General features: G+C 41.0%; 1 protein-coding gene across 3 annotated transcripts in view; it reads right to left on the bottom strand.

Moving 5' to 3' along the window:
* Window positions 1-25,850, bottom strand: part of LOC126236198 (uncharacterized) — a 316,623-nt gene that overhangs the window by 67,175 nt on the left and 223,598 nt on the right. For all 3 annotated transcript variants that reach the window (XM_049945307.1, XM_049945309.1, XM_049945308.1), the window contains exons 19-22: window positions 19,289-19,479; window positions 19,010-19,168; window positions 6,185-6,313; window positions 2,742-2,872 (exon numbers count right to left, since the gene is read on the bottom strand). In XM_049945307.1, the coding sequence (XP_049801264.1) occupies window positions 2,742-2,872; window positions 6,185-6,313; window positions 19,010-19,168; window positions 19,289-19,479 (610 nt within the window). The remainder of the gene's footprint in view (window positions 1-2,741; window positions 2,873-6,184; window positions 6,314-19,009; window positions 19,169-19,288; window positions 19,480-25,850) is intronic.

The raw sequence follows: 25,850 nt of genomic DNA, 5'->3' as shown, positions 1-25,850 counted from the left end.
AGGACTATAAATTTCAGTGCTGTTCACCAAATATTGTGTGGGTTACCTTGCTGAATACATGTTCTGTTGAACACTTCAACTTTTGCATAGAAAAACAAATTACATGCAAAATTGCTCAAGAAATTACCTCACACCTTTTTTTGAAGAATAATTACAGTTTTGCCACTGGTATTGCATAATTTTTAATGTATGAAAGAACTAAAGTAAATATGAAAATCTACACTTCGAGCTTCGTCTTTTTAGCATGTGTTACTCTTCAAGATATATCAAACACAAATGTGCCAGTAAAATTTTAAGTAATGGTATAAATAGCTGGTCCTCAGGGCCCCAAATTTTTCTGAGTGGATGGTCCTCAGTGTTAAGTTCTGAATGAGAGTCAAATGCCCATGATTTAAGAAATTCATCACACATTTCCACACATAATATGATTCATCTTGCATACACAGGAATTTACTTTGAAAGTAATGCTTCTCAAACCACGATTTCCAATACTTCCCCATGCCCTGTTAGAAATGTAAACAGTTGAGATGTCATGCTCATCATAAGCAGTTTGTTGTTATGACGTAATGCATAGTTTTCGTCCTAAGGCCTTTTGACACATTTTGATGTTGGCAGATGCTTGAGCATGCACTGTATTTTGCTGTTGTAAACAGAAAATTTTCTTTGCAACTCAAGTTTTATTTTGGTGTTATTCTCTCGTTAATGTTTTATTGCTGCAGTATTATTCTGCACTTGGGGGTAAAGTAAAATTCTTTGTCAGGGTATCAGTTCTTACTAGCTAAAATTACAAAAATTAACTGAGAACTGAAACAATCAAAAATTCCCAGAAATCTAAAAAAAATCTGGGTTTTTCCTGTAATTTTTCCAGATGAAAAAATTCTCATGTTTTTGGTGGAATTCCTGGTTGACCTGGGGGATACTGTCAAGTGTCAATGTAATGCTGTACATGTACACGCCTGTCAGCAGGAATGTAAATGATTAGTGTTGCAATTTCCTGTGACTGGCAGAATGGCCAACCGAGTGCATTATTATTGATTTCATTTAGTGCTGTTACAAGGCCTGGTGGGTATATAAGGGGCATAAACAGCTTCAGATGTTGAGTGGTAACTATGAGGAACATAGAGATGCTGCGTACTTGTGTCAAACAGAATTAACAGTAGCTGAAAAGGTTTGATAGAGCCCTCATTGTGGGTTGGCTGGCTGGACAAAATGTGCAATATTCAGTGTGGACTACATGGAAACATGAGGGCAGGGATACCTGTTGTCAATGTTCTGGTTCACCACGTATGACCATCACAAAGGAGCATCACCATATTGCATACTAAGCACGTTGTAACTCCTTCATCACTGTGCTTGCCATCTGAGAACAAGTTATTGACTCTTTGTAACATCCTGTCATCCCAAACCATTGGTCAAAGACTAGCAACAGCCAGACTAGAGAATTACCATAACATGTGTAGTCTGCCATTAACACTACAACACAAACAACTGCATGAATTGCTAATTAATTGTGTCACATGGTGTTCAGCAAAAGAGTATGGTTCTGCACTACCCCAGATTACTATCATTGGTGAATATGGTGTCAGCCTGAGGAGAGATCCCACTTTCTTTCAGTGTTTTGGTGAGGCATCGTGGTGTTACCCCTGGTGTCAGGGTGTGGAGAGACATTAGGTACTATTTCAGGCCACGGCTGGTAATGACTGAGGGAGCTGTGAATGCACACCAATGAATCTTTGACATTCTGCATTCTCATGTGTTACCTCCCATGTGACAGTATTGTGTTGCCAGTTTTCAATATTATAAAGCTCATTCACACATGGCATGTGTCTCTATGAACTGTCTATGTGATATTGAGTTACTCCTGTGGCCACCAAGATCCCTGTTTGTATCCCCAATAGAAAATGTGTGGGACCAGCTTGGACGTCAACTTAGTCCTAGTGCCAGTACCCAGGATGTCAATAACCAGTTACAGCAGTTGTGGGCCAGCTTGCCTCAGGAGAGGATACAATGGTTTTATGACACCTTACCCAACTGAATCAGTGCATCCCCCAGGCAAGAGTGGGTGCAGTCCTTTGTAAATTTGATTCAGTTTCATAATTACTGAAATAACATTAATTACCATCTCCACCACTAATGTCTCATTTCATTTCCTCCTCCCCTTCTGTGTGCTTCATTTCTTACAGTGTAGTTTAATGTGACTTTATTGACCATACCTATCAGCCTAACCTAAAACAGTTTGATGTGTAAGTCGCCAAAGTGGCATCAAACCGAATGACTTGCACCCAGTGAATGGTCTACGTGATGGGAGGTCCTAGTCACACAACATTTACATTTACCTCCAACAGTAAACTTACCTTTCCTACACCCATGATTTGTTGTTTGTTACAGCTTATAATAATTTTATCTTTATAAATATCTATGCATGTGTTCAACGAATTCACTCCAAGAAGTATGGAAAAGTCTATTTTGTTTTAGCACTAGAATACTTGGATTAAAGAACTTTGTGATTGACATTTCAGCAAGATGAATGATAGGGGCCACCTGCCCACCAACCATAGTTCTTTCATGAGTGCCACACGCTTGTTTGTTGTCTTTGTTGCAATTACATCTAGAGCATAGTGAGATGTGGCTGACTACATGAAAGCAACACTCTCCTCTTACCAGTGCAATCTGTCAGTTGCTAAGTTAATTTATTCAAACTATAGTTGATAAAGTTATGGAAAAAACATTACTACACTTACATGTAACTGGCAGAAAGGTCAACACCTTCCAGAAATGCTTGAGCAATAAGTTCCTTCCAAGAGGGCTTCCCCATTTTGTCTCGCACTGGAGCCAGACGACTAAGAAGTTCATTGCAACTTCTCATTGTTGCCTATGAGATAACTATTATTAATGTCAGTTATTATATTTGTTAATGTGTAGACACACACACACACACTCTCACACACACACACATGCATACACACACTCACATACCAAGTGGCAACAGGAGAACATACATATATAAGGTATTGAAGCATGCAAGCTTTTGGAGCCAGTTCAGAAAAGTTGCCCAGAACACTGAGATCAGGGCAGACTTCCAAAGATGGTCTTTTGGGCAAAAGCTTAAATGTTTAGTAGTCTTTTTATTGTGCCTGTCTGTGTCTCAATTCCTCCCCTATCTGGTGCGTAGCAATCTATATCGACGAAAATAATTAATTTTTGAAAATATAATATAATTGGATGAATAAAAAAATCTATTCACCAAACAATGGTAGGAGAACACAAATATAAAAGGTGTTAAAGTTAGCAAGGTTCTGGAGCCAATGGCTCCTTCTCACAAAAGGACTGAAGAGGAAGCAAGAGCAGTGAAAGAAAAGGACTGGTGAGGTTTAGGAATGAACGTTGCCCATGATTTTACATTTTTCTTTTTTTCTTCTTTTTTTTAATGCAAAATACTGACTTTTTATGATAAAAACTTAGGCATACATAATTATATGAAATAGTAGATCCATGCATTAATCAAATGTCAGATGATAATACCGATTTGTACTACCACTGCGCCATCTGATGTGCTTATGTATCACTAAGAATTATTACACTGGGATCTGTCAGTTGTAAATTGTTGATGGATGTGAGCACTTGTAATCAGCACAATAACATGTGTTTACATAGCTGCTACTTTAAAACTGATATGCTGACTTCTAGTATACCTCGCGATACCAACACGGATATCCAGATGGTACAGGCTGTGAAGCAGTTTTGCGATGACCATTCATGAAGACAGACACCTTGTTAGTTATCGTGCCTACATAGTAAACAGCACAGTGGTTGCAGCTTAGCTTTGCAAGTCACATGCCTGCTTTCACACAAGTAGCCCTGCCTTTGATGAGACAGGAATGCCTGCAGCAGCACTGGAGTAGGTGGTAGTGGGAAGGTCTTGCTTCTAGGTCTATTGCAGGATTATGAGTCATGAGCTGAAGGGTTGGGAGACAGAGTGTACCAGGGATGGATGAGCACACTGTGTAGGTTCTGTGGGCAGCGCAATAGCAATGGTGGGAGAGGTGGTGAGTACTAAGGGTAGGATAGCCTTATTTCAGAGCATGACAAGCCTTAACTGAAACCTGGGTGGGAAATGTGATTCAGTTGCCTCAGTTCTCAATGGTACTGAGTCACATGTACTGATAAGGAATGGGAGATCTGTTTCTAAATTGGTTGGGAGGGTAATTTTGGTCTGTGGAGGCCTCAGAGAGACCCTTGACATATTTGTAGAGGGACTGCTTCTCACTACAGATGTGATGACCACAGTTGGCTTGGCTGTGTGGAAGGAACTTCTTGGTATGTTATGAGAGGCAGCTGTTGAAGTGAAGGTTTGATGTTGACAGTGGTAGTGATGTAGTCATCCTTGATGTCGAGGTCAACATTGAGGAAGGTGGCTTGGTGGGTTGAGGAGGACCAGGTGAAGGTGAATGGGGAATAAAGTGTTGAGGTTCTGTGGGAACATGGTTAGAGTGTCCTCGCTATTAGTCCAGATCACAAAGATGTTGTTAATGAATCTGAACCACTTGAAGGATTTGGGAATCTGTGTGGTTAGGAAAGGTTTCTCTTGATGACCCACGAGTAGGTTGGCATAGGATGGTGCCAAGTAGGTGCCCATAGGTGTCCCACAGATCTGTTTGTAGGTGATATCTTCAATTGAGAAGTAAGACACCCCTGGTACTCCTATTTTTAAGTGGGGTTGGGAATGTGGTGACATGAATGTTTAACTCCAAACTTGGTATGTAAATAACTTACTATCTGGAAAACATGCAAATTGGTTGGAGGGGATAGAAAGGAAATACATTTTAAAATAATCAGAAATGATCAACATTACAGTATTGGTATTGCTAGGCTGACTTGTGACAATTGCAATGCCATTCCTTTCCTAGGAATCTTGTGGGGATTATGGTGGGAAAGTGGTAACATAAAAGAGGTAGCAAACAGTGAATAATAATGTCATATTAAGTCTTGTTGATATGGGAGTGCATGTGGGAAGGAGGAGAGGGATGACATGTAAAGCACAAATGTGGCATCTGTGATGGCACAAATTCAATCAAACTTGCTACACATGTCACTATCTGAAAAGACACAAGGCTAAGACTTATTTGCCACCACTGCATAATGTAGGTGGGACTAGAAAGTAGATGACATGCATAACAATAAAAAATGCGTACAGGATAGATGTATTGCCTCAGGGAAAGAGAGTGACTGTCTTGTAAATAAAATTCTTTTATTGTAATATTTGTTTTATAAATAAAAAAATACCTTCTCTTGCTGCACTGTATTTGTATTTATACGTGATAACTTAACATAGAAAACAAGACATGACATGTTTTATAATCTACAGATAACACTTAGTAAAATAAAACTGTATCATTCTAGATCTCATTGATGATGCCATAAGTGAAAAAAGGCGAAATGTGTCTCAGAGAAATAAAATACACTGCAGCAAGAAAAGGTGTTTCTTGTTCACAAAACAATTATGTGCTTGCAGCAAAGGATGGATACGCAAACAAACTCAATCTTTTATTGTATTTTTCAACTTGGGCACAGAAATGGTATCATAAACATTTTCACTTCATAGCAAGTTATCATCCAATGATTTGAATACGGCACATAGTACATGAGTATATGAGAACAGTCATAATTTATGTGACATGAAACTAAAAAGTATAATAAAAATATTTATAATAAAGATGACTAATATGAGTCTCATATCCAAAGCATTTGAAGTCATTGGCTAATTGCAAACTGTCCCAAACACTAATAATCACCATGTCAGAGTAGGAGTAGGAGTGGAGCAACAAAAAATAGTAACTGGGTAACACTGGGAAATCATCTAATATGTTAATCAATTAATTTTACTGTTAGCTTTCTTGTGATATAATTGTCTGTTATATTAAAGATGAGCACGAAATATGAAAACCATAAACTCTTTCTAAAAAAATATTACCCAGACATAATAATTAAATTGCATGCTATGATCACTTCATATGCCTTATGCTGTTTTACACTTACGTGGCAATACACATCGCCCTTAACAACACTGAAAGCATGGGACAAAAAATGTTTTTTGATCTAGTATAAGTATATTGATGCAGATTTCTGACAGAATTTTACTACAGTACGGTATCTGCTTTTCACATTTTTTAATCAGGCCACTTACATAAGAACAGCATTCACTTGCTAAGCTCCCTCCAGTAACCAATCCATTTGGAGCTGTCCAGTTGTTAGAGGGCTTCACACTCACAAAATCGAGAGGAATACCTAATGTATGAGCACAGACCTGTGCCACCTGAAATAACAATTTTACAGAAAGCTGATATTATGTCATGAAAGGTTATAGTGATATTGTTCTATAACAATTGTTCTAAAACAATCTAAATAAAAATTATTTCATTTAACTGTAATTACAGTTAAATAAAAGACCATGCTCTAAATTGCTTTATTCATAAAACAACAATTTTGTTTTATCAGCAGAAAATTAGGAATGTAGAGATAAAATATTTGCTGGTACTTACTGAGTCAGCATCCACAGGGATAACAAGCAAGGTTAAGGTTTAAATTTTGATATAAGTTGAGGTCACTAGAGGCATAGCACAAGTTTAGAATGGGCAAGGTACCATACTTATTTCCTTGGTGGAGTTGAAAGACTCCAAACCTTTGAAAAATAAGGATACGTTTTCTTGACCTGGCAGAGATGGGAGAAAATAGTGAATACTCATAATACATCATTATACAAACCTTGTACTAGAAATGCACCTGAAAATATAATTTAGCTATATAATCAGTGGGTGATATATTTTCAGAATCATTTTTGCATTGGGTAAACAGATTCACCCCAAACAACAGCTACTCATGACTTACTTAGTGTGACACCCTATATTGCTGGAAAACAGTATAGAGAAAACGTTTTAGTTTACCTGTAGCTACAGTTAAATAAAAATCATGTTCTAGGCTGTTTTGTTCACCAAACAACAATTTTCTTTAGTATAAAGGAAATTAGTAATGCACAGGAAAAAATGGTTGCTAGTACTTATTAGGCCAGCATTGCCAGCAAAAGCCAGTAAGGTTAAAGTTTAAAATTCAATCTAAACTATGGTCACTAGAAGAGGTATGATACAAGTTTAAAATGGACAAGGTATCATTATTAATAGGTTCTTACAATGCATCATACAATGAGAGGTTATTTTTCTCTCAGAACACCATTTGTATTCAATCCAGGATCATCCATTATTGTATTAAATCCATTAACACTTCTAGGATATTATTATCCTACTGTCTCACTTCACAAATGTGAACACACACACACACACACACAGAGAGAGGGAGAGAGAGATATATATATTCATACTACTTCACTACTACGTTTCACTTCAGAAGATTAGTATGCCTATGTTGACACAGATGATCTCAAAAAAAGCTTTTTTCCCCCAATTTAATCCTTGACACACTAAAACTACAGGCTATGAAGCTGTGACCCTAGATAAAAGTGAAACATATTGGATTGGTGCAGAAGCAACATGAGAAAGTTAATAGAATCCAAACCTTTGAAAAGTAAGGATAAGCACTGTTGGCCTTGGAGAGAGAAGGCAAAATAGTGGTAAAAAGGTATGACATGTAGGTGTAGGTATGTGTGTGTGCATACAGGGGGGGGGGGGGGCAAGGGGAGGGGGATTGGTCAGGGGGGGAGGAAGATCAGACAGTTCAGAAAAACTTCAGTGTGCTCACAACATATGATTCATAATCTTTAAACTTGCAATGTAATTGAACATTTATATAAATACATCTGCATCTATGTACATGATGTCTCAGGAATATTTGTCAATATTAAGGGATATGACAGGAATTCTCATTAAAAACAAAAAACTTCTTTTGGGCATATGCCCTATTCCAAATGGTTTCCAAAACAGACTACATTTAATGTACATTTGTATCTGGGCTAGTGGCAAGCCCTTATATGTCTTACTCACCAAACCTCTTTGATATTTTACTAGAATTGTAGCCTGACCTATATTACTGCTTTCAACCTCTTTCCTTGGGATGTATTCCTGTGATTAAACTATGCTGTTGTATGCACAGTTGTTCATGGTGTGTTTTGAGTGAAGTAGTGCAAGAGATTGAGAGTGTATCAGCGAGACATCAGTTAACTGTGTTTGTTCACATGCTGGCTAAAATGTCACACATCTACACTAATGAAGAATATGGAGATATGGTTTATGTTTATCCCTTCTGCAATGGTAGTGTTCCTGCTGCTCTCAAAGAATACCACCAGTGCTTTCTGACATGTTGAATTCCTGACTGTAGAGTGCTTACCAGAGTTTTCAGCAAGTTGCATGAAACAGATATTCTTCCAAGTGTAGTTCAACAACCTGTGCAGGAACAGCAAGTTTAAGTGGTGCAGTGTATTGCTGCTACCAGCACACGGCGACTTTCTGCATCTATTAGTGTCCCACAAACAAGTGTATGGCAAACATTACAAGTGGAAAACTTGTGCCCACTTCACATACAGCATGTCCATAATCTTCATATTGACAACAATGCCATGTGACTTGAATTTTATCACTGGTCAAATGGTAATCGTCATTTGTTCCCATTAATACTATTCACTTATGAAAACATGTTCAATGCCACATGTAATAATCACCAATGATTACAGGAGAATCCACATTCTACAGTGGACACCAACTTCTATTTTCATTTTTTGATCAACCTTTGGTGTGGCATGATCAGTAACATGCTGATATGACCAAGCCATTTAGAAGAGCAAAGGTTGGGACAGAATCATGTGCATTTTTTTTTTTTTTTTTTTTTTGGGACATTCATCTGTACCCTGGGAACATTTCTTTGGGCACATGGACTGCAATGTACTTCTAGTATGACACAGTTCCTTCACATTTTATCAGATGTATGAGAGAACATCTCAACAACACTTATCCTAATCTCTGCATTGGTCATGGTAGTATAATTAACAAGATTGTTAGACCTTATGCCATTTGATTTTTGTTTATGAGGTTTGAAGAAGTTTGAGGTGTACAAACAAAAGGTGAATACATCAGATGAACTGCTTGGTCGCGTTATAGATGCTGCTGCCCTATTTAGGGAACATGCAGAAGCACTCAGCCAAGCAACACAACATGATTTCCCAAGACAGCACAAATGTACTGAAGTTGAGAGTGGGATATTCGAATACTTATTGTGAACTGTACAATAGCTGTAATGTGATGTCTATGGTAACGCTTAGAGATGAATCTGCTAAAAATATGTAATTTTCAATAGATATTTTGTTGTAATGTTTACTAACTATTGCTCATGTGTAAAACTGACAAAGTACTGAATAATGCATTAAAAAAATTGCAAACTGTATTCTAGCTCAGAAGCCTTTTGGAATAAGGCCTACGTCCAGATGACATTTTTTGTTTCATATAGCTGTTTCTGTCATACTGAATATTGCCCATTCCTCCTGGGACACCCGGTGTATATTTTGCAAATCACTGTACCATTCATTATGGCTTTTCCCAATGCATACATGACTGGAATGAGGGAAGAGTGATTGCTTAAACACGTCTGTACATGCTGAAATTAGTCTAATCTTGTCTTTGTGATCCCTGTAGGAGTGATACAGGCAAGGTTGTAATATATTCCTACATTCATCACTCAAATTTGGTTCTAGAAAATTTCTAAGTAGGTCTTCTTGGGATAGTTTGCATGTATCTTCAAGTGTCTGCCAGTTCAGTACTTTCCGTGAGAAACTCCCACTGGTCGAACAGACCTCGGACATTCATGCTGCCCCTCTCTGTACACGTTCAATATCCCCTGTTAGTCCCATTTGGTATGGGTACCACACACCTGGGACATATTTCAGGATGGGTCACATGAGTCTTTTGTATGCAATCCCTGTACAGACTGACTGGATTTCCCTAGTATTCTACCAATGAACCACTGCCTGCCACCTGTTTTACCTATGGCTGAGACTATGAGATCATTCCATTTAATATCCCTAAAAATAGTTACACCCTGGTATTTGTATGAGTTGACTGATTCCAACTATGACTTGTTGATATTACAGTCATAGGATGCTATGTTTTTGTTTTGTAAAGTGCACAATTTTACATTTCTGTACACTTGAAGTAAGTTGCCAATCTTTATACCAGTTTCAAATCTTATCAAGAAAGAATATTTGTGCAGCTTTTTTCAGACAGTACTTCATTATTGATAACTGCATAATTTGTGAGAACTCTGAGGTTACTATTAACATTATCTCATTAATGACAAGAATAACAATGGTCCCAACATATTTCCCTGGGGCACACCTGAAGATAATATGTTGCATCCTTCCTACATAAATCCTCAATTCAGTCACCAATCCCTATTATCATACTTATTATAATAAATGCATGTGTGGTACTGAGTCAAATTTTGTTTAAAGGTACGAAACACAGCATCTACCTGACTGCATAAATCCATGGTATTCAAGATGTCATGTGAGAAAAGTTTGAGTTAGGTTTCACATGGCTGATGTTTTGAGACACCATGCTGGTTGGCATGGATGAGGTGATTTTGTTTGGATATTGTTCAGTCTGTTTTCATGTTGTATAAACATAGTCAGCACCAACGAATTAATGTGACATCCAACATCAATGGAAAACATTAGATTGTTTCTTGCTAAACGCAATTTTTTTAAATATGATTTTATGTACTCAACTGATTGACTGACCTAAAATTAGTCTAGTACGATATTTGATTCAACAAATTACAAGGGGACAGAATTGTTGAGCAAATTTATTTTCAGAAGATGAAATTCCAAGTACCTCCAACAGCCATACTTAAAAGTAGAAAGAAAAAAGCTCTCTCCATAGCAGAGTTGGTGAAATAATGTCTCTGGTAGTGCTGTTGCCAGGATTTCAACTAAGAAGTGCAAATGGCTTCAGGTGAAAACAATAACTGTCTATACAGCTGCAACAACTCTGGGCTGTTGCCACAGAAACATACACAAAATTGTGTTACATGTGTGTTTGGGGTAGACACACATAGCAGCCCTGCCAAACCCACTACAACTGTCAGGGATTTTCTTTTGGCAACTCTACTATAGCTTTTCAAACTATCAGCTCTTATCCCAGGGATGAAAGAGTGATAAGTTAGGGAAGATTGAAGAAGGGGCAGAATCTATGACTGAACATTTTCAAATACACTTTGTAATTTTTCTGCAGGAAAATCTTTCAAGCTGATGTAAGCTACTTTAACGACTAAGAATGACTTCCTTCATTCTTTTGATTAAATTAGAAATAAATCAATCATGACTCAAACCAAGAGTTACAGGAAAATTAACTTAGCTAAAATAATCTTAAAGGAAATTTCATGACTGAAATAACTAACAAAAATAACTGAAGTTGAAAACTCATTTGCAGTTGATTGATGCACAACACAAAGATGAAAGTAGCAGCACAAAAAATACCTATTGTGCTGTGCTTTAACCAAACTGACATAGTGAGTTATGTGATTGAAACCATACAATTTCAACACTGCAATCTTTGCTGTGAGAATTCATTCTTATCTGTTGTTACAAATTTGTGTCTCAACTATGCATGAAGTTTTCTTCTTGTCTGCTTAACTTTGATTTGATAAGAACTTCTAACTTTTCTGTTCTGAGATCTTGTGTAACATTTTATTTCATGGATCTCCTGTTCTTCCCTTCATTCAGAATACTGTGTGATACTGCTCTTTTATCTGTCAATTTCTAACACTTTCCTCCTTTCTGTTAACAAAAGTTAATGTCAGGCACATTTTGAATGATTCTGTATATATTGTTGGCTGGTAAGAAGATTTTATACTGAAATGTAACTGCTATTTCAACATTGAGGTCCCTTACTTTTTAGAGAAACTAGTAAAATAAATGACATTATGGGGCTGCATCTAATGTTCAGGTAATTGGCAATGAATGGTGTTCTCATAAAAGGAAAAAGAAAATTATACATATGTTAAAACAGTTTCACAATTGGATTTGTTACAAATGATGACCAGCCCATATAGTATAACATTCTGTGGACTATCCTGTGAATCATGAAGGTTTGCCAAACCCAGATAAAATCTACACAGTAGATTAATGACATGGATTGGTACAAGGCAAGCCTTCCAAATCGTTAAAAACATGGTCCTCATACTAGATGGAATAAACTCTGTGGAAAAGGAGAAGAAGAAGATTCATGATGAATTACAACAATTCTTACAGAACCATGAATTATCTCATGAAATTATGTGTAGTTTCTCCTTTATCCACGGGCAACACTTTTCTCCCTGAGGCAGTAGACAACAATGGGGATTATTGATTTTGAAGTACCACCTTTACTACTAATGGTAATCTTTATTTTCACTACTGAATTTTGAATAATGACATTCTCTTTTCACGTGAATACATGACACACTGGGTCACATGTTCAATATGAGACAAAATACATATAAAAGTACCTAAATATTCATTCCATAAGTAGTTGAATAATGGCATCCAGCTGCTTATGGCATGAGCACTCAATTACTTCTACGCATTTTCCTCCCAAAAGCTTGGCATAAGTTTGATGCAATGCATTAATAAAAAATTGAATGAGTAAATTTTGATACTGGAATCAAAAAATTAAGATTACCAACTGTGGAAGAGGCAATTCTTTCTCATTCATAATTCCAATAATGATTTTTATATCACTGATACCTTAGTGTTTGTTTTTGTACAAGTTACATTAAAATTATCATCAAATAGCAAAATATTACAGTTTTTATGTTTATATACAGGGCATTTCTCCTAAAAATTGTCATTAGGATTTTCTCTAGAGTTTTAGCAGATATCTGCAAAATCAATAGGTGGAGTCATCCCAAACAAATTATGCTCATCACATTTTACAAGTAACACCCAATGTCAACAGAAAGCACTTATGGGAAACGGGAATACAGATAACTGTATACGCAAAAAAACTGTTCCTATAAATGTTTATACATACATATATTTCAGCACAAAGAAAGATACACGTGTACACTGTACAAGATACAAAGGCTGACTGGAACATTAACATGGCAGCTCATCAGAGCAGTTAGAGTTCAAAGATCATCCTTTATGTCATCAATGTCAACTATCAATGCCACAGAGCCTGGTCGGTGGTGATGGTGGATGGGCAACAGAACCTAGCGATCCATGATGAGACGAATCCCTTGGCCTCGGTTTCTGCTGTGATGTTGGGTACAGGAACAGCTTTCTCCCAATGAGACATGCGGTCGATTGTGGAGAGGATATATCTGTGGCCCTCTGACAGTGGCAGAGTGCCAATAAGGTTGATATGTACATGACAGAAACGTCCTTGCAGAATGTCAAACTTGCCAAGGGGGGGAGAGGTGTGGCATCCAATTTTAATTGCGTTGGCAGGAAATGCAGTTGCGTGCCCAGGTTTGACAGTCCTGCTTAACATTTTTCCAAACAAAAACTCGGTTATGAGGCCTGTGGTGGTGCAGATGCCACGTTGGGCAAAGTTATGCAAGGCGTCGAAGGTTTGTCGGCACAATGTGGAAGGGAGCAACAGCCATAGAGTGCCGGTAGAAGAATCGCACCACACTTCATCCAAAATGCTGGGGAACTTGGCTTTGGTAAAAACAAGCGATGTCTGAGGATCCATGAGGAGAGCTTCAGATTCCTCATTAGAGGCCTGGAGAGCGAAGAGGTCAGATAAATCGATGATGCATGAGACAGTATTGAGCCACGAAATGAAATCAGCAGGGATGTTTTCCGTGCCTTTGATGTAGCATACATCGGTAGTAAATTGAGAGTCCAGGTCGAAGTGGCAGAAATGCCATGGAAGTGGGTCCTCGGGAGGGTTGCAGAAGGCATCCGCCACTGGTTTGTGGTCAGTAAGGATGAAGAAAGATTGGCCCTCGATGTCAGGGCAAAAGTGTTTGACGGCTTCATAGACCGCTAGAAGTTCCCTATCATAAGCGGAATATTTCTTCTGTGCTGTAGACAGTTTTTTAGAGAAGAAATGAAGGGGTGAAACCGTGTTGCCTTTCTGTGTTGCTCTAATACTGCCCTGACCACGATGTCACTGGCATCCGTAGTGATGAACAACTCGGCAGATGGATCGGGGTGGGTAAGTACAACGGCGTGAGCTAATGCTGTCTTTTAGAGCCCTTAAGGCCTCTAGCATAGGTTCAGTCTAACGGCCTGGCTTAAGGCCCAAAGTCTGTTTGTCGGACAGCGAGTCCATCAGCAGGGCCTGCACAGCAGCAGCAGAAGTTAGATGTCAGCGGTAGTAATTTTTGGTACCCAGGAAATGTCGGAGTTCTTTGTACATAGCTGGGAGTGGCAATGATGTGATAGCCTGCACACGGGATTTGGGAGGCTGTATTCCGTCTGCGGAGACAGTGTAACCCAAAAATGTCACAGAAGACCGACGCAATTGGAATTTATCTGTGTTGACCTTGACACTGTTGGAGTTCAAGGTCTGGAGGACCTGGGATAAATGATCCATGTGGTCCTCAGTCAACTTGCTGAAAATGAGGATGTCATCCATGTATGCAAAGCAGAACTCGAATTGTTGTAAGATTGAGTCAATGAAACGTTGCCACATTTTTGCCGCATTCTTTAAGCCTAATGGCATGAAGTTGTATTGGAACAAACTGAGCGGCATGATGATAGCAGTCTTTGGAATGTCTTCCGATGCTATGGGAATCTGGTGATAGGCATGTTTACAATCAATCACACTGAAGATTATGACACCAGATAACATATGGGTGAAATCGTTTATGTTCGGCACAGGGTAATTGTCCATAATGGTAAAAGTGTTTAAGCATCTGTAATCACCACACATTTGAAAAGAACCGTCGTGTTTGGTGATGAGGTGAATCAGTGAAGACCAATTGCTGTCCGATGGCTGTAGAATGCCTGCCTCCAGAAATTCGTTAATTTGCTGCTGGGCCACGCGCAACTTAATGGGGTTCCAATGTCTAACTTTGTGCCTAATAGGAGGGCCAGTAGTGGTAATTATCTTGTATGTCAGCAGTAGTAATTATCTTGTGAGTCGTTCAGTCAGTGATGGAAGTGACTGAGAACTGCACACGAGGCTGAGTAATGTCCTGACGTGAAGTTTTGGGACGAGTGGGGTACGATGAGGCGTAGCTGTTAGCATGAGTGGTAAAAGGCAGCACGGAAGTCACATGCCTATTACGTGAGCATGGTAGGCACTTGTTTGGAGAGATCGGCTGCGCGTGCAGCATGGAGTGGATCGGGGCGCACAGCGACTGTCTGTTGTTAGCTTTGCCTTGAGTAACCGGCGTGGGCAAGAGAGACGTTGGCGTCATGCGTAGAATGGCGATGGCCGCCAAATCATGTTGCTGGCGCGCGAGAGAGGGGGGGATGTTTACCAACATGCAGGTGGCTGTCTGCGCGGTGTGTGTGTTCACGTTGTGCGCACGACTGTCATTAGAAGCACTGTTTGAAACACATGGCACTGCATGTAGTGTGCGTGTGGCGGGTGCAGAGATCACTGAATGCGAATCGTCACAGACAATGAATGTTTTTGAACTAACCTGATGAGTGTCCGTGCTGGTGTCTGCTGACGAAGGTCAATCAGGTGAAGGAACTGTGGATTGCAGTTGCAGCAGTGAGGTACGAGCTGCGGTGAGCTCGTCAGAAGTGTGAGCAATGCATTGTTTCAACTAGTTGTTTTGCCAATGGAGTTGTGCTGCTGCATTGTACTCTGACAGTAGATTAGTGATGCAGGTCACAATTTTGTCCGCGAGGGTGGAGCACTCGTGAACCCAATCACATGTAGCGACGTAAACGGAACGATGAGCATAAGTGCCTGAGCACAGTATCTGAGTGTCAGAAGGGTGGTGTAGCACTGAACCTTGAACTATGTTCGGGGAGGGTTTGTAATGGGAAAAGAAATCCATACCGAGAATTGCTTCATCAATGTTGGCAATGTAAAAATTCCACGGAAAATGTAGAGAAGGAGATAGATGCACCATAACTTTAGCAGAGCCGACAGTTTGTAATGTTGATTCATTGACAATGCGTATAAGCGACTACGTCAGTGAAAAAACAGGAGGAGCCACCGATGTAGGTATGATGGACACGTCGGCACCTGTGTCGACTAGGATAACAAGCCGTGACCAAATGTTGGTCACATATATACGACTGCTCGGCCAAGAGAACGAGTGGACAGAGTGCAATGTTTGAAGATGCCTGTGAAGTTCCCCGCAGGACTCGGCATCTTTTAGATCCTGCGGTCGGCATTTGGGTGCTGGCAAGGTAATCTGCACTTCTTGGCCTCATCTCCGCAAATCTTGTGGTATCAGCAGTACGGATGAGCCAGATGTGGCAGTGGCGATGATTGTGACAGCGGAGGAGGTTTGTCCTCGTTGATCTGTTCCAGAATGTAAACCAGGATGTATGGTGTGTGTGCAATTCTTGAGTGCTTGGTACGAGAAGAGAGCGAAGGAGTACTGCCCGGTGGTATAGATGGAATGGAGGCGGAACGAGCCCTGCCTCTGCCCGCAGATGGCTGGTAAACAGTCGGTGTAGTGCCAACGAGCGGTGAGAGGTGTGCTGGTTGTTTTTGTTGCAGTAGTGCATACAGCTGATCTGCGATGTCAAGGCAAGAGCTGATAGACTCAAAAGAATGTGGTAGTAGGTGTATCTGCAGGTCGGTAGGTAACTTGGCAGACCATACCACCCAGAGGGTAATGTCCAGCATCGTGTGTTTACTCACAAGTAGCCAAAGGCGGCACCAGAGTTGTGATGGAGTGTGGTCCCCCAGGTGTTTCTCGTACAAGATTTGATTATTAATTCCTGTGGTGAGCAGGTGAGTCGGTCCAATATTGTATTCTTGGCAAACTCGTATTTTGGCGAAAGGAGGCGGTCACTAATTAAATCTGAGTGGTCATGTAGGTGCGTGACGAGACATAGAAATTTAGAGTTGTCATCGGTCACCTGATGTAACTCGAAAAGGTGCTCCACAAGCGCGAACCATGAAACGGGGTTGTCGTCATATAAAGGAGGTAGCTTCGGCAGACAGCCAGGGGTGGGGCGAGGGTGGCTTCGGCGTATCTTGGAAGGCCTACAGGCCAGTGGTAGGATGGGCTGTCCTGTAATCCTGCACTACTGGCGTGGACATATGTCCCAAACAATGGCCGGTTGCAATGTCCCTGATGAGTCACGTAAGCACAACATGGCAGGCATGGTCGGAACCATGGGAATGAATGGATGAGCGGCATGTGAGGTAGGCCTGTAAACTGGACCAGAGGTTAAAGGCACAGTACTTAAATTTTCCACCTTGGAAATGACGCGGAAGACCAGTGCAGCAGGCGCACACCGTACTGCGGAAGGAGCAAGCGATTTGTTGGTCGGAATCGGGGATCCCCATGAGTGAGAGTGGGTGGGTAGAGGGAGGGAGGGGGGGGGGGGGGTTTGGTACTTGGTGTGGAAACAGCGAGAGTTTTCTCTGCACATCGCAGAAACGCACCCCATATGGTAGGACCATAAATCACTGGTGAAACCTCTTGGTGGTCACATTGTCGTGGTACAATGTCCCTGGATGGTGAAGGGCCGTCGGATGTGCTCGAACCCACTTGGTCGAGGAACTGGGTGACAGATCTGGTGGTTGAGCCTGGCGAACTTGATGTATAAAAATTTCCATTATTAAAATGTGAGGAGGGCAAAACTGCGTGTGCGTTTTGCACAAATGGAAGTGTTGTACACGGCATTACTGTATCCGATGTTGCGGCACGTAGAGGATCGAAGCACATGTGCGAATTTGGGTCCCTTTGAACACTACACGAGTGATCGATCATTACACAATTCTGGAAATCGTCCACTTCACCTTTCACATGTCGGCATGCACAATCCAGCGACATGAAACCTGAGTCCATTGCCTGAGGTAATGATGTAACACTCGGCCATTGTAGAGCTGCAAAGTTTGAGGGTAACTTCGTTGGAGATCAGAATCACTATCCGGCGAAACAACCATTGGCAGGGGATTGGAGTGGCCTGGTAGTAGTAGCTGAGCCTCCAAATCCTCGTATAAAACGTTGGGTGAGCAACCATGGCATCAAACATAAAAACTGTTGATTCCACACAGCCAGCACAGAAGTTGTGGAAGACATAGAAACTTTGGGGCCACCAATATGGGAAACGGGAATACGGATAACTGTATACGCAACAAACTGTTTGCATAAATGTTTATACATGCATATATTTCAGCACAAAGAAAGATACACGTGTACACTGTACAAGGTACAAAGGCTGACTGGAACATTAACATGGCGGCTCGTCAGAGCAGTTAGAGTTCAAAGATCATGCTTTACGTGGTCGATATGACCTATCAATGCTACACACTGATTAGTTTTCTGTTACAGACAAAATTATTTTTAAAGTGGAATTTTACATGCCAGTTCAATAGAGCAATCCAGGTTAGTCTAGCATAATATTTATTTTATAGATATTCACTAACAATGACAGGATGACTCGAAGAACAATCAGTACTCAAGCAGCAATAGCACTGCCCTGGCTCACACTGATTGATACAGCACAGCATGCAGTACTACTGAGTCCCTTCTTAATTGCTGCTTATTATTCGTGTTTCACTGTCCCTATTAATAAAAATCGATAAAACAAATATCGGACTGGACTAAGTTGGAAATGCTCCATTGAATGGGGACATAAACTTCTAATTTAAAAATAATTTTCTTTGTAACTGGAAAGAAACTAATGTCTTCTGTTGGCGCTGGGCACCACATGAAAGACATGATGAGAAGTAATTGTTTGGGCTGGCTCCAGCTACACATTGAAGAAATGAAATTACAAATACCTGCTGAAATAAGAGAAAAAAATGTGCCCTAACAGCTCTAAGGAGACAGCATACAGAATGCATAATTGGGTGTGTACTTGTTTCCTAATAGATGACATTATGAATGTGGAGCAATGTGACTAAAATGTTATAAGTACTTGTATTCATACCTTTGTGTTGATTCCCTGCCCACACTCAACTCCTCCATGAATCACAGCAACTGTACCATCATCAGCGTAAATAGATACAACTGAATGATAATTACCCAGATATATAAAAGGATATCTCATAATTACCATTGCCATTCCCCTTTTTCGCCATCGATTTTCCTGTAACAAATAAATCTCATATTAGGTATCACTGGAAGTTGATATTATTTGAAATACAAGATCATTTGAAATTTAATTAATTTTCAGATTTTAGTATTAGACTCTCAGTCATCAACATACCTTGTTGAAGGTTTCCGCTGCCTTTTTCCTTTCATCATATTGTGCAGACGACTTCAAATCATTGATAATACCAACCAGTGTATCATCATCTTTTCTTAAGTTTGCAAGTCTGATTTCCAATGGATCCATTTTAAGATCATTTGCTATATGTTCCATTATAGTTTCTACCATTGCATTTCCTTCTAAGGAACCTGGTACAAAGCATCAATTATTAAGAAAGAAAGGGTGACATTTACAAAGGATGTCAATAACTTTTATAATTTTGGCACAAAATATCAGTTAGTTCATTCACAACCAGCACAATAATTATGAAATGAGATAAAAATGAAATATCAACAGTTATTCCAATCCTAAATCAATTATCTATTCTCTGACTGCACCTACAATGTGAACTGGATATTTGTAATGTTATCAGCCCACTTTCGAAATTCTGAATCAACTACAAGACACTGAACTAGTGCTTGAGAAAACTGCAGTATCCAGAAAGAAAGGACAGAGTGAATGTAAATTGTAGCTTATATAGAGCATTATATGTGTAATATGTGATGGAGATTGCAGAGGGGCGACACTCACACTCAGAGGCAACCTCTGTTGTATGACCAGAAACAGTAGGGTTATACAAAGCTTAATCATTAAAGGACTGTCAGTAATATGAAAGCAAGTATCGGTATGCTTTCACAAGATCAAACAATTGAGTATCATCAAACAATGGAAAATCCATGATGGAATGTAACAATACCAGAGAAGGAAATTGCTACTCACCATATAACGGAGATGCTGAGTCGCGATAGGCACAATAAAAAATTCACACAATTAAAGCTTTCGGCCATTAAGGCCTTTGTCAGCAGGTGACACACATACACACATCCACACACTCACACTCACATAAACGCAATTTGCACACACATCTGGAGTCTCTGAGAGCTGAGACCACACTGCGAACAGCAGCGCCAGTGCATGATGGGAGTGGCGACTGGGTGGGGGTAAGGAGAAGGCTGGAGGGCAGGAGAAAATGTGCGGAGGGGGGAGGGGGGTAAGTAGCAGAGAGAAGAGAAATAATTTTTGCGTTTCTTGCACCACCATGGATCCATGCTCCTTCCATCTGCGTCAATATGGAAAAGTTTCCTTATTCCTAGCCAGATCCCAGTCCCACATACTGTTCCTGCGTTGTTGCTTGGCACATGAAATCCTCGCTAATGGACTTACCATCAAATTACCCGTCTCTGGTTGCCACCCCTCCTTCCACAGTGACCTCCACCTGTTCAGATTCCGCTAATCCTTAGCCCTCACCAACATAGTCCTGCAAAACCATATCAACCAAGCCCAATACTCCCTGCAGTACCTTCTCTCCATCCCCAAAATTCTCCTGCTATGCAATCCCAAATTCCTGGAACCCATAACACACATTGAAACCCTTGCCCTGCAGGAACTTGAGTAACATGCACAATGCCACCTCGAAAAGCTCTCCATCCTACTCACTTCCTACTCCTGCCTCGGAGTACCATTGTCCACCACTTCTACAACCACCTCCAAACCTCCCCCATGCCCCCTCATAGCTGACAAACCCTGTCTTGCAGACATACTACATTTACCCCACCCCCCAAAAACTCTGCCCACCACCACACAGAACCCAGAACCTAAACAGACCCACAACACAGTTATGAACCTTTCCTCCAGAAGCCTTCCCACAGAAATATCAGTCCTTTCCAAAGACCTCACCTTTTTCCCCACTCCAAAATTCAACCATGTTGGACTAGTTAAAGACCTTCTCTCCTTCTCCCGGTCCCTACAGTGGAAACACTTTTTCGCTACCAACCTGACCAATCAGACTCAAACAAAGACCAATATTGAACCTTGCATAACTCAGTTCACTCGTCTACCCAACCACGAACCACCCCCACTGCCTCCAAACCACCCCCTGTTAACTTTCCAGACTTTCTTAACCTTGAACCTTGCCTCAACAGCATTCCCAAATCCATCAACATGCAAACTAACCTTACATCCGCAGAAAGAACCGCAGTCCACCATCTAAAAACTGATCCCAACCTTATAATCCAACCTGCTGACAAAGGCTCCACCACCACTGTTTTGAACTGCAAGGATTACGTGGCAGAAGGACTCCGTCAGCTGTCAGATACTTCCACCTACAAATGATGCCACAGTGATCCCATTCCAGTAATCCAGCAGGATCTCCAGTCACTACTCAAATCCACAGGCCCATCCCAGAACCTCTCCCCAGAGTCCATCTCTCTACTTACCCCTACCACTTCCCACACTCCCACCTTCTACATGCATCCTAAAGTCCATAAACGCAACCACCCAGGACGCCCCATTGTGGCCGGTTACTGTTCCCCCACTGAGAGAATCTCTGCTCTCATAGACCAACACCTTCAACCTATTACCGGGAACCTATCCTCCTATATAAAAGATACCAACCTTTTCCTCGACCAACCCTCCACAGTTCTGGTCCCTTTACCACATGGTGCCCTGCTCGTCACTATTGATGCCACCCCCCTGTTCACAAACATTCCTAATGCCCATGGCATTACTGCTGTCGAACACTACCTTTCCAGATGCCCTATTGTTTCCAAACCAACAATCTCCTTCCTAGTCTCCATGACCAACTATATCCTCACCAACAATTACTTCTTCTTTGAAGGCATTACCTACAAACAAATCCATGGTATGGCTATGGGAACCTGCATGGCACCATCCTATGCTAAACTATTTATGGGACATCTAGAGGAATCCTTCCTAAAAACCCAGAATCCTAAATCCCTCACCTGGTTCAGATTCATTGATGACATCTTTGCTATCTGGATTGAAGTTGAGGACACCTTATTCACATTCCTCCAGAATCTCAACAACTTCTCCCCCATTTGCTTCACCTGGTCCTACTCAACCCAACAAGCCACATTCCTAGATGTTGACCTTCACCTCAGAGATGGCTACATCAGTACCTCCGTCCATATCAAACCTACTAACCACCAGCAAGACCTCCTACCGTGGTATTCCGCCATCCACCGAACCTACGCAATATACTTGTCCATCCTTACACAACCCCTGCTCCCAATCCCTTACCTCATGGCTCATACCCCTGTAATAGACCTAGATGCAAGACCTGTCCCATGCATCCTCCTACCACCACATACTCCAGTCCAGTCACTAACATCACCTACCCCATCAAAGGCAGGGCTACCTGTGAAACCAGTTATGTGATTTACAAGCTAACCTGCAACCTCTGTGCTGCATTATATGTAGGCATGACAACCAACAAGCTGTCTGTCCGCATGAACAGCCACTGACAAACTATGGCCAAGAAACAAGTGGACACCCTGTTGCTGAACACGCTGCCAAACATGATATCCACATCTTAATGACTGCTTCATAGCCTGTGCCATATGGATCCTTCCCACCAACACCAGCTTTTCTGAATTGCACAGGTGGGAACTCTCCCTGCAATACATCCTACATTCCTGTAACCCTCCTGGCCTCAACCTTCATTAGTCACTGTCCTCACCCATCCAGCCCCCTCCCTGTTCCCATTCCAGCAAGTGTTCCATTTTTTTCCACACCTGTGGCGTGTTGCATGCGAACGGGGTCATGTGTTCTGAAGAAAGCTGGACAATGGCACTGCTGCTGACATAGCTGTTGTTGCAGTGTTGCAATTTTTCAACAAAGAAACTTGTTACTGCAACAAGGCTGGAATTTTGGCACTGGACATCCATCATTTCACCGCCACACCCAGTCTTTTTATTTCTTTTATTTCTCTCCTTTCCACTACTTACCCCCTCCCCCTCCGCACCTTCTCTCCTGCCCTCCATCTAAACTGCAACACTTCACTGTCCACCACTCCCACCATACTATCCCTCCCCCTCCCTGCCCCAGCGTCCTCCTTACCCCCACCCAGTCGCCACTCCCATCATTCACTGGTGCTGCTATTCACAGTGTGGTCTCAGCTCTCTGAGAGTGCAGATGTGTGTGCAAGTGCCGTTTATGTGAGTGTGTGTGTGCGCGTGTGTGTGAATGTGTGTCTACTGCTGACAAAGGCCTTAATGGCCGAAAGCTTTAATTGTGTGAATCTTTTTATTGTGCCTATCGCAACTCAGCATCTCCGCTAATTGAGTATCATCATGAGACAAAAGACTGGTCTCCAGGAACTGGGTTTGCCATACTGTGCCATTTCAACTTGCACAGGGCAATGGTGCCACCTAACATCACTATGGAAACTGAGTAGCTCCAGCAATATTACTGTCAACTGTTATGGTGGAATGAATCCCGCATATAAGCTGGATTGGGGCTGATCTAAGCTAGTTGTGATTCAACAAGTAATGTTTTAATACAGTGGACATGCATGCCAATTTACAATTATTTACTTTTGGGACTCTTACTAACAAGTGGAACTCTGATCTTACATGAACTAGATTTAGGTTGGATTGTTTACTTATAGATAGCTTACAGCATTTCAAGGAGCATTGGTTTTGAGTGTAGATTTGTAGTGACAACAACCCAGTACCTGTGATGCATACAAATTAGACTTTGAACATCCTTGTGGTTAAGTGAAAATGTGGATTTGGAAGAACTACGCCAACCACTAATCCAAATCATCTGGGGTTCTAAAGAGCTAATGGTGCCAACATTACAGGCAGTGCAAGTGTTAGCAAATGTAACAGGAACATGTATATATCACCCTGATCATGGCTTCTCCACCATTTAACAAACAAAGAGAAGAATGGGATGCTTACTGCCAACAACTTAAATTTTATGGCTTGCTAAATTTATGACACAGAAAGACAATAGGCCATGTTCTTTTCAGGAAGTACTGAACTGTCATTTAATACAGAAACTAAAGCACTAATGAATTAAGTAGAACTTGAGTAGCCTATAATGTTTTCTTTATTACTAGAAAATTTTTCAAAACAAAAAAACTTGTTACTGCAACAAGGCTGGAATTTTGGCACTGGAAAAATCCCCCCAACCCCCAGTTACTTTTATGCAGAATGGAGCACCATCATATATGAATTAAGTAGAAATTGCAATTTTGAATGTTTGGGCAATCAAAAGTAGACTGACACTCTAATCAGGGATGTCAAAGTGCACCTTACCCTTGAGTTGGAAGTGAGAAACACACACAGATAAAATCAGATCTTTCTCTGATGGAAGTAACCTAAATAACTCAAACTCATTAAACTGCCTGTGCAGCTCAGAATTTGTTTACATAGGAAGAAAGCATTGTGACAGTTCACTGGCACTGGTTGTGCAGGACATCATACCACTCTGGTGAGGCTCCAGCTTTTTCCATGGTCTAGATAACCTCCTAAACAACTGCAACAACAGCTATGTCAGCAGCAGTGCCACTGTCCAGCTTTCTTCAGAACACATGACCCCGTTGGCATGCAGCACGCCACAGGTGTGGAAAAAAATGGAACACTTGCAAGAGGTACGTTTTAGCACTGCTGCAGCAAATATTCCACAATCTGTGCAAATGAAACCAATGAATGATAAATTTACTAAAGTACAAATGTTTTAGACCGCAGCCCAACAAATGATCTTTCATGCATTTGTAGGCAACACTCAGTGAAGTTATTCCTTGACACTGGTGCTTCTGTGTCCTTGCTAAATCTACCCACTTAATTTTAGGGTCACTGGCCTTATAAGCAGACGAGACAAACCTTTGGGCCTGTAGATGCCATAATGTGACTCTACTAGGGAAACTTTCCATTTTACTCATTTAGAAACAAGATACTCATGCAGTAAATTTACTTGTGGTAGCTGACCACAGGGAGAAAAATGTTTTTGGGGTAGAGTTTTTCAATGTATTTGGATTGACGGTTTGTGAAATAGTACACACCATGCAATCCAAATGACCTTGTGCCACCCTAAAAGCTCTCTGATAGGTATGCTCAAATCTTCTCAACTATATTGGGGAAGGAGATTGATTTCAAAGCTAGTGATACACTTAAGGTGACAGCTGTCCTGTGCTTCTTCAAAACTCATCAGGCCTCCAGCTCTAAAGGATGCCCTCAAAACAGAATTGGACAGACTCACTCATGAAAATGTGTTAGCACCTGTTCCCCATAGTCAATGGTAACAGTATGCTACTGCAGAGATATTCTGAGACTTTGCAATAACTTTAAGGTGAAAATTAACACATCTATTGTGGAAACTTACTCTCTACCTACCTTGGATGAAGTTCACAAAATTTACCACAGTGAAATCCACTGCACCTAAACCAAGAGGTTCTGTTGTGGGTCTCAGATGAGGACTACTGCTGCATCCTGATTTCTCCCTTTCTCTGAGCTCAACTGCTGAGCCTCCTGCACATTGCCCATATGTACGTGTCAGATGAAATGCTTTGTGTAACAATATGTGTTCTGGCCCAATACTGGCTCTGACATTGTGAACCTTCTCTAACAATGTTTCACCTGTCAGGCCATTCAAGATACACTGCCCAGTGATTCTCTCTCTGGTCTCTGTAGAGCTTTGGAAGTATGTTCACCTAGATTTCACTCACCTGACTTTGAGCTTTTGTGGTTGGCTGTGACTGATTCTTTTTCTTATT

Source organism: Schistocerca nitens, chromosome 2, assembly GCF_023898315.1.
Source record: "Schistocerca nitens isolate TAMUIC-IGC-003100 chromosome 2, iqSchNite1.1, whole genome shotgun sequence".
In the NCBI taxonomy this organism is placed as follows: Eukaryota; Metazoa; Arthropoda; class Insecta; order Orthoptera; family Acrididae; genus Schistocerca; species Schistocerca nitens.
The sequence above is the reverse complement of the archived record's forward strand: the minus strand, read 5'-3'. Positions and strand labels throughout refer to the sequence as shown.